The 15,302-nt window shown below is 37.9% G+C and overlaps 1 protein-coding gene across 2 annotated transcripts in view; it reads left to right on the top strand.

The window, feature by feature from the left end:
• Nucleotides 1-15,302, top strand: part of LOC117408408 (pro-epidermal growth factor-like) — a 48,130-nt gene that overhangs the window by 22,795 nt on the left and 10,033 nt on the right. For both annotated transcript variants that reach the window (XM_034013368.3, XM_034013370.3), the window contains 11 exons: nt 283-431; nt 2,001-2,105; nt 3,300-3,523; nt 3,637-3,804; nt 4,404-4,553; nt 4,810-4,977; nt 5,607-5,723; nt 6,915-7,040; nt 7,646-7,768; nt 7,957-8,119; nt 11,714-11,878. In XM_034013368.3, the coding sequence (XP_033869259.1) occupies nt 283-431; nt 2,001-2,105; nt 3,300-3,523; nt 3,637-3,804; nt 4,404-4,553; nt 4,810-4,977; nt 5,607-5,723; nt 6,915-7,040; nt 7,646-7,768; nt 7,957-8,119; nt 11,714-11,878 (1,658 nt within the window). The remainder of the gene's footprint in view (nt 1-282; nt 432-2,000; nt 2,106-3,299; nt 3,524-3,636; nt 3,805-4,403; nt 4,554-4,809; nt 4,978-5,606; nt 5,724-6,914; nt 7,041-7,645; nt 7,769-7,956; nt 8,120-11,713; nt 11,879-15,302) is intronic.

The following is a 15,302-nucleotide window of genomic DNA, read 5'->3' as shown; positions in this document are numbered from 1 at the left end:
TAGTAACATGTATCTTGCCATTTCTAAAACAAATCTCTATCTCTGTGCTATACTCATAACAAACACTTGTTTGTACACTATCTCTCTAGGCTGCACGCTGGTTTCTCTTCATAAGTGACAATTTGCCTGACTGAAATGCAGTCTTTCCACCATAGCACTGTTGTTAAGACTCATTCTGCTACTGAGTGCTCCCATATTGTCCCTGTATTTACAGCACATGTGTAAAGCCTTAATGATGAGCAAGAGCCTCTTCAGTGAAGTTTAGCTGTTTTTTTATTCCAGGTTTATTTTGCGCACACAGGCCTGAAGTGGCTGGAAAGAGCTAACCTGGACGGGAGTGAACGTGAGGTGCTGCTGCGTGAAGACCTGGATTATCCTGAAGGGCTAGCTGTGGACTGGATTAACCGTAAACTGTACTGGACTGACCGAGGGTAAGTCTTCCTGGGTAGAGATGTGGAAGAGAAGGACTAGCTGTGGACTGGATTAACTGTAAACTGTACTGGACTGACCAAGGGTAAGTCTTCCTGGGTAGAGATGTGGAAGATTCAATGAGCTGGAGAACCAATTTGCTTGTAATACCTTTTCTCCAAGTAATGTAAATACATTATTATTTTTGGTTTCACAAAATACATGCTAGGAATGGCTGCATTATGTGAAGTACAGACTAATGTGCCATATATACACTGTATAATTATGTTGTAACTGAAATCTAGGAGATTCCAATAACATTACAAATAAATATGTAGTATCTATCTTATTACCTTTAAGATATCATGTAAGGGCCTGTAAATGGTGTCATAAATCTATCTCAGATGAACATTTATATTAAACCTCAGTAGCAAAGAAATCACCACAGATAAATACAGATTCAATGTCTAGACTAAGGACAATTTGTAGTGTCAGGATTGGAGAGCGAGAATTATATTAACCTCATGCTGTGCTTAAGAGTTGCAACTCTTAACTCAGGTAATTATATCATTATTTGGTACTGCAATCTTGAAGCAATAACAACTGATCAGGTATTGTTTTATAGGCATTCCCATTAAAATGAAGGACGATCTAACATCTTGAAGATAGAGACCATAATCAGCAGGTGCCAGAGCTTCCATTGCACCTCATTTTTAGTCGCTGTTATGTGTCACATGTACAAACCGAAAAACAGGCACAGTTTTGAAGCCTGGAGCAGTAAAAATACATACCTTGGATCTGAGCACATGTTTTGAATTAAATCTACTTTGATGTCTTCAATTAAGTTGCATAATAATCCTTTTTGACTGTGGAAGCCCATGTCTGGCATTAATACAGATACCTGATTGTTGTGTATTAAAAAACATGTTACAAAACAAGTGTAATGGTTATCATTGTGAATAAAATACCTCAAGACCTTTAGACTATTGGAGGTAGCAGTATGGTAGCAGAGCTCAAAAAAACTGTATTGCTCAAACGAAACCAGGTAAATTTTGCTAGCAAATTATTTATTTACCCCTAATGTCCAGATTTTGACATCACTATTGGAATGGAACTCCTCCTAGCGTCTGATAGGCTAATAATACTCACATAAGCACGTAATTGTCTCTTGCAGAGCTTGGTCTTTAGTTGAATGGTAAGATGTTCATATTTGAACGATGGGGTTACCGGAGCGTGTCCAGCCCTTGCCTTTCCATTCAATTCAATGAGCTGAGATTTTATTACACTATGTTATCTCCAAGAAGACATGGAAAGATCTCATAGTACCTTCATAGTAGGTGGCCTCTTCAATTGTCAACTTTACAAAAAAATAGTTTATGCATATTTTAAAAGAACAAGAAATAAAAATATATATTTGTAATTAAACAATTTTGAACAGCAGTCTTGAAGACCATCTGTATCCCCCCCCCCCCCCCAAAAAAAAGGTCATACTCTCAGTATATAGGCTTGGAGTTAATGGTATTTTTGTTGCTATAGAAATGTGTACATTATAAACATGTCTGTTGTTAATTGTTGCTAAATGCTTTATTCAGGTTGTCCAGAATTGAAAGAAGTGACCTAAATGGGGTTCACAGAGAAGTGATCATCAGTGAGGGGGTTAACAAGCCAAGAGGAATAGCTGTGCACCCACTGGCAAAGTAAGACCTTGTACCTTTCTTATTACATTTGAACTTAGCTTTAGAGATGTGCTGAGGGGCGAATGTAATATTTATTTGGGTGAAATGAACATATCATCAAAGAAGAGTTGGGACTAAAACATATAGAACACAGTGGTGGCTACTGGCTCATGGCATGATTTAATTTTCTTGTGCAGATGGAAAAGATTATCTGTTGTGAAGATAGAAATAACTTTAATTAGCAAATCTTTTTAATTACACTTCAGAATCCCTTCCAAATGTGCAAATCCAATGACATCCCACCAATTAATATCTAGTACAATGGTGGCCAGCTCAACCAATCAAAACCATGGACACTAGCTGCTGCTGACCTTTTGTGAAGACTGCCTCAGCAGAGGAGGAGTCAGGAATTACTTTACACGTATTTGAGGTTAAAGTTTGAATCTCTCTCCATGTTTACTTTATATTGATATACAAATTAAAGAACCTACATTTTTCACCTTTTGACTCACTTGGTCTAGAATGGTTGCATTCAAATAATAAGAAGTATACAGTCAGAAGAAGAAAAAAAACACATCAGAAGGCTTTCACTTCAAATCTGTCAGTCCTGTTTAGCAAGAATGCTAGTCTGATATTTTACTTGAGGCAATTGCTCAAAGCAAGCAACGTGTTAACTTTGTTATTAGTGCCAGCTGCGGGATGGAAGTATGATTGCACCTCGGCGGACACCTGCTCGGTGCCAGGCCAGGCAGGGTTAAGAGGAGAAAAGTAGTGACTCAGTGCAAGATGACCTAAATCATTCCTTGGACCATCTGTCAAGGACAGAAAGAAAAAATACAGTGAAATTTAATTTACAGCATCTTGTTACAGTGCAAATCATAAAGAGATAATGACCGGATAATGGCAAATTTCATAAAATGTGTTCATACAGGTGGGTAGTAAGCCTGGATTTAAAGTTCCACAAAGAGGGAGCGGCTATAAGCCCAGGTCCCAGGTAATAACATGTGCTTTTGTAATAGAAATAGGGTAACACAACTGTTCATTTGAGTGTTTCTTGTTTATTCTCTTCCTGAAGTTGAAAATAAATAAAAGTTGTCATTAATTTGAACTCTGTAATATTATATTTGAAGAAAATCACTATTCCGTGGGGTTACATAAACATGTCTCCTAGTTGTCTTTAACTGGGCTACACCACATAATGCATTATAATTGAAGGAAGCTGTTCTGGACAGACTGGGGTGAAAAGCCTTGTATAGAAAGCTCTTCCTTGGAAGGTGGCGTCCGACTGGTTATTGCCAACACCAACCTTGTTTCACCGAGCGGAATCACCATAGACTACCTGGCAGACAAGCTGTACTGGTGTGATGCCAAGCGATCTGTCATCGAAGTGGCAGATCTGGATGGCTCCAACCGTCAGATCCTGACAAAGAACGAAGTAGGTGAGGCTTTTGGCATTGTTTTTGTCAGCTATATACTGGTTCAGTGTTTGATAAAAAAAGATAAATTCCAAAGTGCCTTGGAAGAAACAGCTTTCTCACCCTCTTCTTTCCAGGACGCCCTTTCGATGTAGCCGTGTTTGAAGATCACGTTTGGTTCACTGATTGGGGGAAGCCGTCCGTCATGAGGGTTGACAAGTGGACAGGGCAAAACCGGGTGCGCCTTCGAGGGAATACGCTAAGACCCTCCTCCTTGGTTGTTGTTCACCCATTAGCCAAACCAGGTCTGTCCATAGCTCTTTTCATAACGTCAGGGCTTCATTGAAATGTAGGTGCTGGTAAACTAGGTTCTCAGGCCAATATAGATAAAATATAAATGAAACCTTTAGCATTATAGTTAAGGATTTCTCACAGATCAATACATCTTTCATTGTGGTTTATTAATATTTATTTCTCAAAGAGAATTAATGTGCAGTATAATATTGTACTGTACTAAATACAATATACAGGTGACCGGGTTTCATAGTTAAAAATACTACATTTGAAGCACAATCTGTTAACTGTCAGTTGTAAAAGTGTCAATTAAAATGTGTCCACTATGTGGAGCTTTACTGCTAGCCAAACAAACAGACAAATGACTCCTGTTAAGAACAGTACCAGTATCGGGGGGTAGATAAAAAATGGTCTATCAGACACACAAAGACTGAAAATCTAGATGTATTGCTTTAGAAATTCCAAAACACCTTATTTAAATAAATCAACACATGATACAAGTCAAGGAGGCTGTAAGGAAAGCAGAACAGTCCTATTAGGACTTCTTGATAGTTACATACAGTATGAGATTGTTGTGCTGAAGCTGTTCATTTCCTGGTTTTCACAACAGGTGCTGATCCCTGCCTGTATGAAAATGGTGGCTGTAGTCAATTTTGTGAGAACAGTTTTGGAGTTGCTCGTTGCTTGTGTCACAAGGGCTTTGTAAAGCATGCTGATGGTGGAGTCTGCCACCCAGTCAGCATTGCCTTGACAACTCCAGGTGGGTAGAAGCTTATCTTCTGGGTGGTTCTGGTGTTGTAAAACTTCACAAGAGGTTGGGTGTTTTGTAATACTGCAGACAGATTTAAGGTATGTCATTGATAATACTGTCACTGGGGGATATTTGCTCTATGCAAAAAGCCCTGAAGAAACCACACCTACAACAATTGCAAACCAGTCTGTACGTTGAAATTTGATAGAAGTAAAGTTTAGCTTTTAACGAGTGCTATATTGTTGTTTCACACATTTCTTGGCAGTGTCTCGTACAACCCTTTCTCACAGTCAGCTCTTGATGTCAAACACAACATTAAGAGATGAAAGCATTCCACTGGCTCATCCCAGCCCATCAGCAGCCACTGAGGAGGCTGCTGTACAAAAAGAAGAGCAGCCAAAAAGCATCCAGGTGGCAGAGATAATGGTATCAGGTACATTCTTATATCAATATTTGTAGGTCAGATTAAACAACCTGTTTCAGCAGATGCAACACAATTCATTTTGAATGAATATTGGTTGCAATATCAGATGTCCTCATTTGTTCCAAACCGATTCAACCCATTGGACCTTATACTGAACAATTCTAACTGCATAAAACTGTCTAGAAAATCTTAGTTATAGGAAGTAGTGGTTAATTAATTGTTCTGGGTAGTGTTTTACAATGTAATCTTCTCTATATTCCTCTCATGCCTTTGCATGTGCTTCAAAATAGGGCCCATTATGTTAGACCTATGTTGGCCAGGGCATTAAAAAAAAAAAAGAAATAGTAAGATGGTTTTCTGGAATGTAAATATGCTGTAGAATTTTGACTGGAGGCATTTGTGTGCTTTATTGTCTAAACTATATATATATATATATATATATATATATATATATATATATTTCTGATATATTTATTGATTATTCGAAATAGATTTGCTTGTACATTCTTTATATAATATTATTATCACTATAAAATATATGAAAACATATTTTATTTACTGTTCTTATTACATGTCTCTGGTCTCTGGTCCTTTATTTGTAAGACATGATTTACATGAGTGCATTTCCCCCCTTGCAGATCAGGATGATTGCTCTGCTCTTGAATGTGATGTTAATGCTCAGTGTGTCCCAGCACAAGGGGGCGCTGTTTGTCAATGTTTGGAAGGATTAACCGGCGATGGCAAAGCATGCAATGGTAAAACTTCTAGGATACTTGTTGATCTATTAATCCCTGCAAATATCTACTGCACTTCTGGTTTTCACAAATGTATTATCTTGTCTAATTTAAAGAGCTACAAATTTTAAAAAAATCATTATCGACAGTTTAACGGTAACCTATGAATTTAATGTTTGTTTGTTTTTGATTGGAAAACATATTTGAAGTGAAAAACAAAAATATTATCGTTGTCGTTAGTTTTAATGTGTTCCATTATTAAATATGAATCCACTGTGCTTGAAGAAATGAAGAAGATACCATGACCTTTTAAATAAGGTATGATGAGGCAGTATGTGTATATGGCACATTAAACTCAGAACGTAATGCGCTATCTGGCTTTTGTTGCGTTTGGCTTTGTTTGGCTTTTTCATGTATATGTATATGTATGTGTGTGTGTGTGTGTGTGTGTGTGTGTGTGTGTGTGTGTATATATATAATTTACATCTTATCATTTATTGGGTGGACTGCTTACATATGAGGCTTTTAAAAAGCCTGTGTACTGTTGTTAAATGAAATCATTGTGAAAACAAGACCTTATCCTGATTTCATTGTATACAAATAGATAAATAATACAAAGTATGATGTAGTATAATAAATGTAGGATTTATCAACATTATCAGTATAAACAGGTAGTTCTTCTATACAGGTGGTCTTTAATGCAGGTTTGATTGTTCATGTATTTCAATTACCAACACTTAAAACCTTTTTAAAAACAATTGTAACATAAATATAAACTTCACATACTGCTTCTTTGGGCGTACAAGGCGTAAGAAGGACACAGACACAAATATTCACGTTTTTTTTAAACATATTCTTTTTGAGAATTTATGACCAATTTAATCTGTTAGTAACAGAACCACTGTAGCAGTTGCAGACTAACAGTCATTACAGTTCCATGCCTGCTGCTGAATTCAGCAGTACACATGAGCGAAACTAGTGTCAGCATGTGAGGTGGCCCAGAATACGGAAACTCCCTACATTCTCGAAATAAATTCAGATTCTTCTGTTGCCAGTAAAGGCAGAGATATTACTGTTTTTCCCAATGAGTCGTGACCGTGAACTTTCTTTCCAAATAGAAAAGAAACTGTGCATAAAACTGCACTTCTATGCCATTTAAATAGCGCACATTTATTATGTTAGCAACCCCCTATTTCTGTGTTTGCTTTGCAGACATTGATGAATGTGCTGTTGGCATTGCTCTGTGCAGCATGCAGCTTGCAGACTGCATTAACACAGAGGGTAGCTATGTCTGCAGGTGCCATGCCGGCTACAGCGGGGATGGCTTGTATTGCTCGGGTAAGGAATACCACATATGCTCTAAAACATGGCTTTGTCAGCTGTAATCTGCAAACGAATCTATTAAATATAATATTACAATATTAGTGTGTGGCCTCTTTTCCTTATTGTAGACGTCTCACCCTCCATACTTCTGTAACTGTCAGCACAGCTTTCAGGTCACTTTGCTCACTACCTGCGTAGGTTATTGATTTTAATATTATTATCAATATAGTCTTGTTTATTTTACTGAAAAATTCTGTTTCTGGACAGTAAAAATAAATAAAAAGCACCACTGCTGTTGATATGTTTTGTTCCTTTCTCATCCTGTATACCCTCTACTTCTCCGGGAGAAGTCCATGAAGAGTTTATCCATGAAGGGTTTCTAAAGGTTGTAAAAATGCATAATGTCATTTTACTTGTCATTTAGTAAAGGTGACAGAGAAAGAAAATAAAGAAAAAAGGAAATGTGAGAGAAGAAAATACAAACTAAAAAAACTACTAATTAGGCAGATTTTTTTTACTGTTAATTTGTAATGAAATCATTGCAATATGTAGAGGAGTTGTTAATTAGAAATAAAATGGTTGTTTGTGACGTGAGTGAAGCTCGCTATTTGTTTTGGCAGATATCGATGAGTGTAAGTTTGAGAGCCACAGCTGTGATAAACATGCCGATTGTGCCAATACAGAGGGAAACTACACCTGCACATGTAGGACTGGGTATTCTGGATCAGGCTTCATCTGTGAAGGTGAGTTGTACCACTACACAGTCCTGGAATGATAATAATAACATTACTGCTAATTTGTTTTTTAACTGGTGTGTTTGTACCCATTTATTTGTAATTATTACCATATTCCACAGCAGACAGTTGCTCAGTGTTATAGTGCTGTATTAATGCAAGTTCCAATCCAAATGTTTCTGTTGTTGGTATTGCAGGTGTGGTTGCTCCTACCACTATGATGAGGACTAGCAGCTCCTCTGAAACTACCACCCACTGGCGCAATGATCACCTGGAGGACTGCCCGTCTTCATACGAGGACTACTGTCTCCATGGAGCAGTGTGCTTCCACATTCCGGAGCTTGGATCCTACGCATGCAAGCAAGTATCTGGTGGTGTTACTGTACCCATGTGTTTAACTGTGGCCTCACCCCCTAGAGACCCCACTGTATCTAATATTGCAAAGTATTAGTAATCTTGATTGTCATTATCAAATCGTTGTTGCATGGGCTTTTAGCAAATAACTGCTTAAGAAGTGTCTGAACTTCAGATTCCACAGTGCATTGGTGTGTAATGACAAGAAGGCTAGGCCTGCACATAGCCTGCTTTATATTCTTGCTTTTATCAGCATTTGGTCAAAATACAAAGAGAAAGATTTACTAAGGAACATTTACACCAGGTAAAACAAACTGTTAATATTACACTGGTGAGAAACAGCCTATTCAGAAAGGAGACTTCCACAAGATTTCAGATGAACAATTCTTTATTGCATTTTGACAAATGACCATGCCCATAACGAAATGTAATATAATTTGGCCCATGGCCTCCATTGGCGCTCGATAGCTGCCCCTATATGCTGGCCAAACTATGATGTAATGTACAGTATATTGATTGATGACAACGAATGCCAGCGGACAGGATGTGGCACTCTGGGCCACCTTCCCTCTAGACAAGGCGCGCTGCAAGGTGGAGGCAGGGGAGGAGGAGGCCAAAACAAAGAAACGACAAGGAGGCGTAGACGAGAGGGCTATTTAAAGGAACAGTGATTACGTATTTCAGCGGTTTCCAATCTTTTGATTGCCACGTACCCCCTTCCAGACCTATCAACTGTCTACGTATCAGCATACAGGTTTATATTTTAATGTTATTTTTAACATATGCTTTCATAATACACATAAACAATATAATACATACAATATAAATGACTATAATAATATAATTAGGGATTCTCATTTTCGTTCTGAATACTTTAAACCCATCCCAACTACTGAGTGGCAGCAAATTCCTACATTTCTATTGGAGACTCCGCTTGCGAGATTTAAAATGAGATTACAACTAGGAATGGAGGCTTGTTCAGAGGATTTAAAGCTGCATTATTGTTAAGATATGGAGGATTTAAAACAGAATGGCAAATTGTGGCGAAATGTAAAAAAATGCCTGGACACAAAAACCCCAGAAGAATGTGCCCGTGACCATAAGGATTTAGTTGTGGAAGACAGAAAAGGAAAGAAGGTACAATTTAAGTGTGCAAGTACTGTCAAGTTACTATTCATTTTTTGACAGAAAAAAATGTCCAAGCATTTTGGAAAGTAACCGAAAACAATAATTTTATACAGTATATAAAAAGCCCGGAAAAAAAACGGTTTACATAAAACTCAAAAATAGCTAAAAATGAGCACCGAAAAATGAAATTAATAAAAAAAAAAACAGAAGTCCTAAATATAATACATATAATTTGAGTTGTACGGTGAATGGTGGTAAGGGCTCTGTATGTCATTGTCTCTGTGTACAGTATCTTTGTTATCTTAGAGGTTTGCAATAAATGTGTGCGCCAGGATGGTGAACACAAGTGTCCCGCAGCTGCGTGATTGTCTTGCACCGCACAGCCTCTATTTTTGTTTCTGAGACTAACTAGCGTCACGTTCCATTTCATAGCAGAAATTTAAAGGAATTCCCAATGCATTTTAAAGCTTTGCCTGAGTATGGCAAGTCTTATGAAAATGCAAAAAAGCCCCAAAATGTTGCGCCATTACACAATTTGTCCCCTTGGGGTACGCGCACCACAGTTTGGAAACTGCTGACGTATTTGATTAGTGGGTGGATTACCCTTTCAGAAACACAACTTACTTTCCAAGGTGCATATATGAGGTGAACATTTTCACTGGTAAAAAGCTTTGTAAATCAGGCCCAAAATGTAAAAAATGTCTGAAATACAGTACTAAATGCACATATCCCTTGATACTCTGGCCTAATGTACTTTTGGTACAATGTTCATACTATTTCATACAATACTGATTTTGTTAAGGATACATGGCTTTCAAATGAGTGTTTCCACATGCTTTATCACCTTAAAACATGGAATGGATGTTTAGTTTCTTTTTCCAAGTCATTCACTATTCACAAGTTTTACTAAATTAGATTTTTTCTTTTTTCTAAAGCCATCATTATTCCACAAATAGTACACAAGGCTTTGCAGGTAATCCGTGATTTCTAGATTCAACAAAGCAGGCCATTATCTGCACTCTCAGCTTCCCTTGACAAGTTGCAATTTTTGCATCAGGATATATTGTACCTGCTGCGACAAACCTATAAAAGAGGCAGCTAATCAGCCTAATTACTGTAAATTGTCGCCATTGGGGCTTTTTACCCTGGAATGTACTGATAGGATCAGGTTGTCCATTTGCCTCAGGTCTTTTAAAACCTTGCTATTGTGTTATCTGAAACCTAGTTAAGGTAATTACTTTGCGTTGGTATAAGTGGAAAGTAATGATCCGGTAATGCTCCCATGCTTCTACCTGTGAGGTCAGGAGAAGAAAAACAAGGCATACAACTGTCAAAAATAAATAAAGAATGTTTCAGTTTTTGCACCATTTTGTTATTATTCATAGGCATTGAAGCATTTTAATTGTTCAAGGTTTACTGAATTCATAATGCATAATTAGTCTTTTTTCCAGCTTTAACCTTGAATACTTTTCTGAAATGCAAAAGGCTGGCACGTAAATTCGCTTTCTTTGTCTTGTAGCCTTGATTTCTGCTAGAGGGAAAACTGTAATCCTGGTTTGCTTATTCTGGGAGCCAAAGACAGGGAATATCAAATTCCAGTAGGTGGTGCAGCAGTTCAGCAATTGTTTTGTTTGCTGTTTTAGAAGGCTGCTTATGCCATACCACTGGTGCCTAAAGCAAACAACAGAGGAGTATTATCACTGTGGTCGAAGACAAAACCAAACACAACACAGAATGTCAATTTCAAAATGAACATATCAGACAGCAAATTGTATAGAGAGTGTTTTTTTTTTTTAAATCGAATTCAGATCCATTCATGCATGGAACTGACATTTACTGACATTTACATTACTATGAAAATGTTTGTGTATGACTCTTACACACCCACTTCGGCAATGCATTTCAACACACCTTGTTTATTAAAATATGCAAGGCATTGTTATCTTAGAAAAATGACAACCCTGACATTTATGATGTTATTCCTTGTCAGTTTAACATAAACTCAAGCAGACAAAGGCACCAAACAGCATTTCATATTCCATAACCTGCTCCAAATGAGTAACCTTTTCTCTGTGGGTGAATCATCTTATTACTGTTCAGGTTATTATTATTTAACTTAGGTTACCCAATCCATTCTTGACATTTACTGCTACCCTGTTATCCTCCATAATTATGAGCACAGTATTACAGTAGGAACTGCTGAATGTGCTTATTTTTCAGCATTTTGGAAGACAAACACTTGGGGGCACTGAGGTACCATCAGTTCTTTGGTTTGTTTTGATCCTGTATTGTGAATAGTTTTTAGCCATCAGATTAGTTTAACCTTTTTATTTTTCTTTCATTAGCAGATGATTATACACCTCTAGGTGTATTGTTTTCCCCTCATAGTTAATGCTCAGCCAGTGTTATAGATAAATACAACCGGTAAGTATATAATTGTGTGTTGATGAAATGCATGTTGTGTATTGACAGCTGTGTGACAGGCTACATGGGGGAACGGTGCCAGTACAGTGACTTGGAGTGGTGGGAGTTGCAACAAGAGGAAGAGGAGAAGAGGCGCAACCTTACTGTTGCAGTCTGCATGATCATACTGATCGTACTCTTGTCTATAGGAGCCTGCGTGACGTACTGCTACAGGTGAGGCAAACTTCTGCTGTTGTAGCCCCTGTTTAAAAATAAAGCAGTATAGCAACATACAAATAGAGCACATATGGTTTCCTATATGTGCTCCATAGTAACCATTAACCTATCTGCACTTTGTGAGTTATAAGCTAGTTTGACCGAAGATTTTCAAAGGTTTTTAAAAAAAATGCATCAGGCGCCCAGCTTGCTTTATGCACAAACACAATTTTTGAAAAAGTCAATTGTATTGACACAAGAATGGTGCTTGTCAACTTTGGAGTTAATCAACTAAACCGTGTTCAACTGAAGTGGCTTTAAATTTATGAACGAAACATAGGTCTGGCCGCCATCTTGTTTTACAAAAGAACACCATTTTGCCATATTTTAATTCCATTGTCCCCAGGGTGATGCCTACCAAGTTAGGAGTTATTTGTTTAAACCGTTTGCAAACAGATGCAGTTTGATGTTTGGGTGTGTTTTGGCGAATTTGGTTGCAGTCATTTTGTAAAAAGTAAAATTTATCACAGCAACTTCTGCTTTGCAAACTTGAAGCGGGTTTGGTCGCTGGTGACATATGCAAAGGTTCACCAGTTCCTTTTCCTTCCTGGTAGACGCAGGAGTGCAATTTTTTATATTGATTGGTTAAACCGTGTGCGAACAGGAGCAGTTTAAAGTTTTTTGGGGAAAAATGATAATATATATATATATATATATATATATATATATATATATATATGTGTGTGTGTGTGTGTGTGTGTGTGTGTGTTATGGGTGAAACCCGGAGGGCTGGCGAGTCTAGTTTTGCCCTGACCAATCTAGTTTCGCCAGGGGCTTCTGGGCGAATCCTGAAGTTACCACTTTTTAGGGCACTCACCCGCGTCCAATTGGGCGAATCTAGATTGCACAGAACTTGAAAAAGATGACTAGGCAAAACATGTTTTTTCAACAGTTTTTACAGAATTTCGGGGCTAATCAGGGCGACTCTAGTTTCGTCCAACACTTCAGAATCGATGTTGGGCGAATCTGGTTTTGCCTGTGCCAATTATTTGGGCGAGTCTAGTTTCTACACTCTCCCCTGCCAGCTTCCAAGTGTGTGTCAGGGTACCTGCCTCGCCTCCACTGCTGACAACAATGTAGCGACTGTGTGCTGGGTTTCCAGTGGCGGTGCAGAGGAGGCAGGACACCAGGGCTGGTTTTAATAGCGATTAAAAAGACTCTTTTTATTAACTCTCTCTCCCAAAAAGTTAAAAATCAAAAAGTCTCGCTCCTTCATACTCGCAGGCAATTGATTGTTAAGTCTTTTCCTGGCCCGGGTTTCAATGTCATCTATGTGTTTTGTCCAAGTCATATTCTGTTGGAACGTCACCCCCAAACACTTGGCAGTTGGCTCTAGTTTCTCTAGCTGTAATCTAACTGGTTGTTCTAATATGTGATTTTTTGTTCTTTTGCACACATTGAGTTTTTAGTAGGTTTAATTTGACTCTCCAAAGAGTCCAATTATCGCAGACGCACAGGTCCTCTTAAGGGAATGTTGAATCCTTATTGGTTGTAACCTTACCCCCCCCCCCCCCCCCCCTACTGTGATTCGCGATTTGATGTGCGTTAGCCCAGGCATGACCCGACTTCTAAATCACGTTTTCGTGCGCTATCGCAGCACTTCGCAAACGCAGTCATTTTTGCCCTGGTGATAGCGGCTGCACACATATTTGCTAAATAGGGCCCAATGTGTAGTAATAGGTTAAAGAGCAAGTTATAAACTAAAGTAACCGCATTCTGAATTGCTTTATAAATACTACAGAGATAATATTTTGCAAGGTCACATTTTACCAAATGTGGTTCAAAATAAAAGCATACCCGATTTGTGACCGACTGACCCATATTCCTTCATTTTGTCTGTGAACACATCAGTAAATATCTACCTAGTGAGAATATGGGGAGTTGAAACGAATGCAGTCTGTGTATTCAGTATTCTCCACAGACTTTTGCTTTCATAAAAATGTTGAATTTAATCAGCCTTGGTTTGTTTTTTTGTCTGAAACAAACTCTTGTACTCTCTCTAGACACTTCTGTTTTCCATTTCTCTTTGTATAGTTCCAGTCTGTAGCTCTGTGAATATTTAAGTGTATCCCTATAGATTGTCAGAGGAAGAATAATCTTCTCATTATTCAGTTCTTGTAACAAGCACTGTAATAGGAGTGTGCCCTTTTCCCCCTCTAGCAACACAGATGAGCACAATAGCTCCCTGAGGGCCACCACCACAGCAATGGCAGTGACTAGTTATACATTAATCCAATACATTCAAGCTCTCCATTTTTATAAAGTGAAAATGTTCTTTTTCTTGATGTACGACAGACAGAGATCAAATTTGTGGCTTACATTGATGTAAATCGGTGAGGCTCCATAAAATCCCATTGGCTTATACTAATGCATGTCTATTAACAATGATGTAGCTGACAAGATCAACGTCTGTGGGCGTCTTGGAAATACAGCTAAAAAAACCATCCCGGTCCTGTGTAAATGTTTATTTTTAACAGCTTGGTTGGTTAAGAAGATTATATATGTCAGTCCTACAAAATGTCTTATAAAAAAGAACAAACAGGTACATTATCTTTTGTGTTCCACATTCTGAAATCCATGTTCCAAGCTCCTTAGTAATGTAAAAAAAAAAAGAAAAACAAATACAGCACAAGACAGAACTGTGTTGCAACAAAAGATTAAACAAACTGGAAATCCATAGTGCATGAGATCATAGGTATTATTGTATGCTTAGCTGTACATCTGCACATGTTTATGAAAGGGTACAAACGCAAAGGGCCATGTAATGTAGGTTGCTGACAGTGATAACTAAGATCAGGTGTGTAACAGCTTTACTAACAGATCACCAAAAAAATGTACAAATGAATGGTTTGAGAGATTTTAAACTCAATATACTTCTGCTGTTTAAGTACATGATTCCCTTTGCACCCGTTTTTCTTATTCCGTCACACTGCGTTGAATTTGCTCTTTTGACTTACAAAGCAGTTGAGATCAATGCAACCTTGTTACTTCCTAGTGGAAGTGTACGCTTTCAATTACATGCTTGATTTGGCTTGTACTACAGCAATTACAGATATAACTAGGTCATTTCTGCACCTAAAAATGGACCCATTGGTCTATAACCTTATTTAACCGAGGCATGGTTACCAATATTTATCCTGTAAATTACCTTTCTCGCTTGACTGGTAGTACAAGGTGGTGGATCTTGAGATTTATATTTCCTAAAATTGCTTGCTTGATTTACTTTGAGTCATGTGAAAATACAATCCATTTTTGTTCAGAGTACATATAATGCATTCTAGGTTTGCTCAAAAGGATATAGGGCCATACACAATCAAAAATACACAGCTTTCATAAAGCCAATTGTATGTGTGTATTTATGTTATGACAAACTACATCCAGA

The sequence above is a fragment of the Acipenser ruthenus genome, chromosome 2, assembly GCF_902713425.1.
Source record: "Acipenser ruthenus chromosome 2, fAciRut3.2 maternal haplotype, whole genome shotgun sequence".
Classification (NCBI taxonomy): Eukaryota; Metazoa; Chordata; class Actinopteri; order Acipenseriformes; family Acipenseridae; genus Acipenser; species Acipenser ruthenus.
The sequence above is the reverse complement of the archived record's forward strand: the minus strand, read 5'-3'. Positions and strand labels throughout refer to the sequence as shown.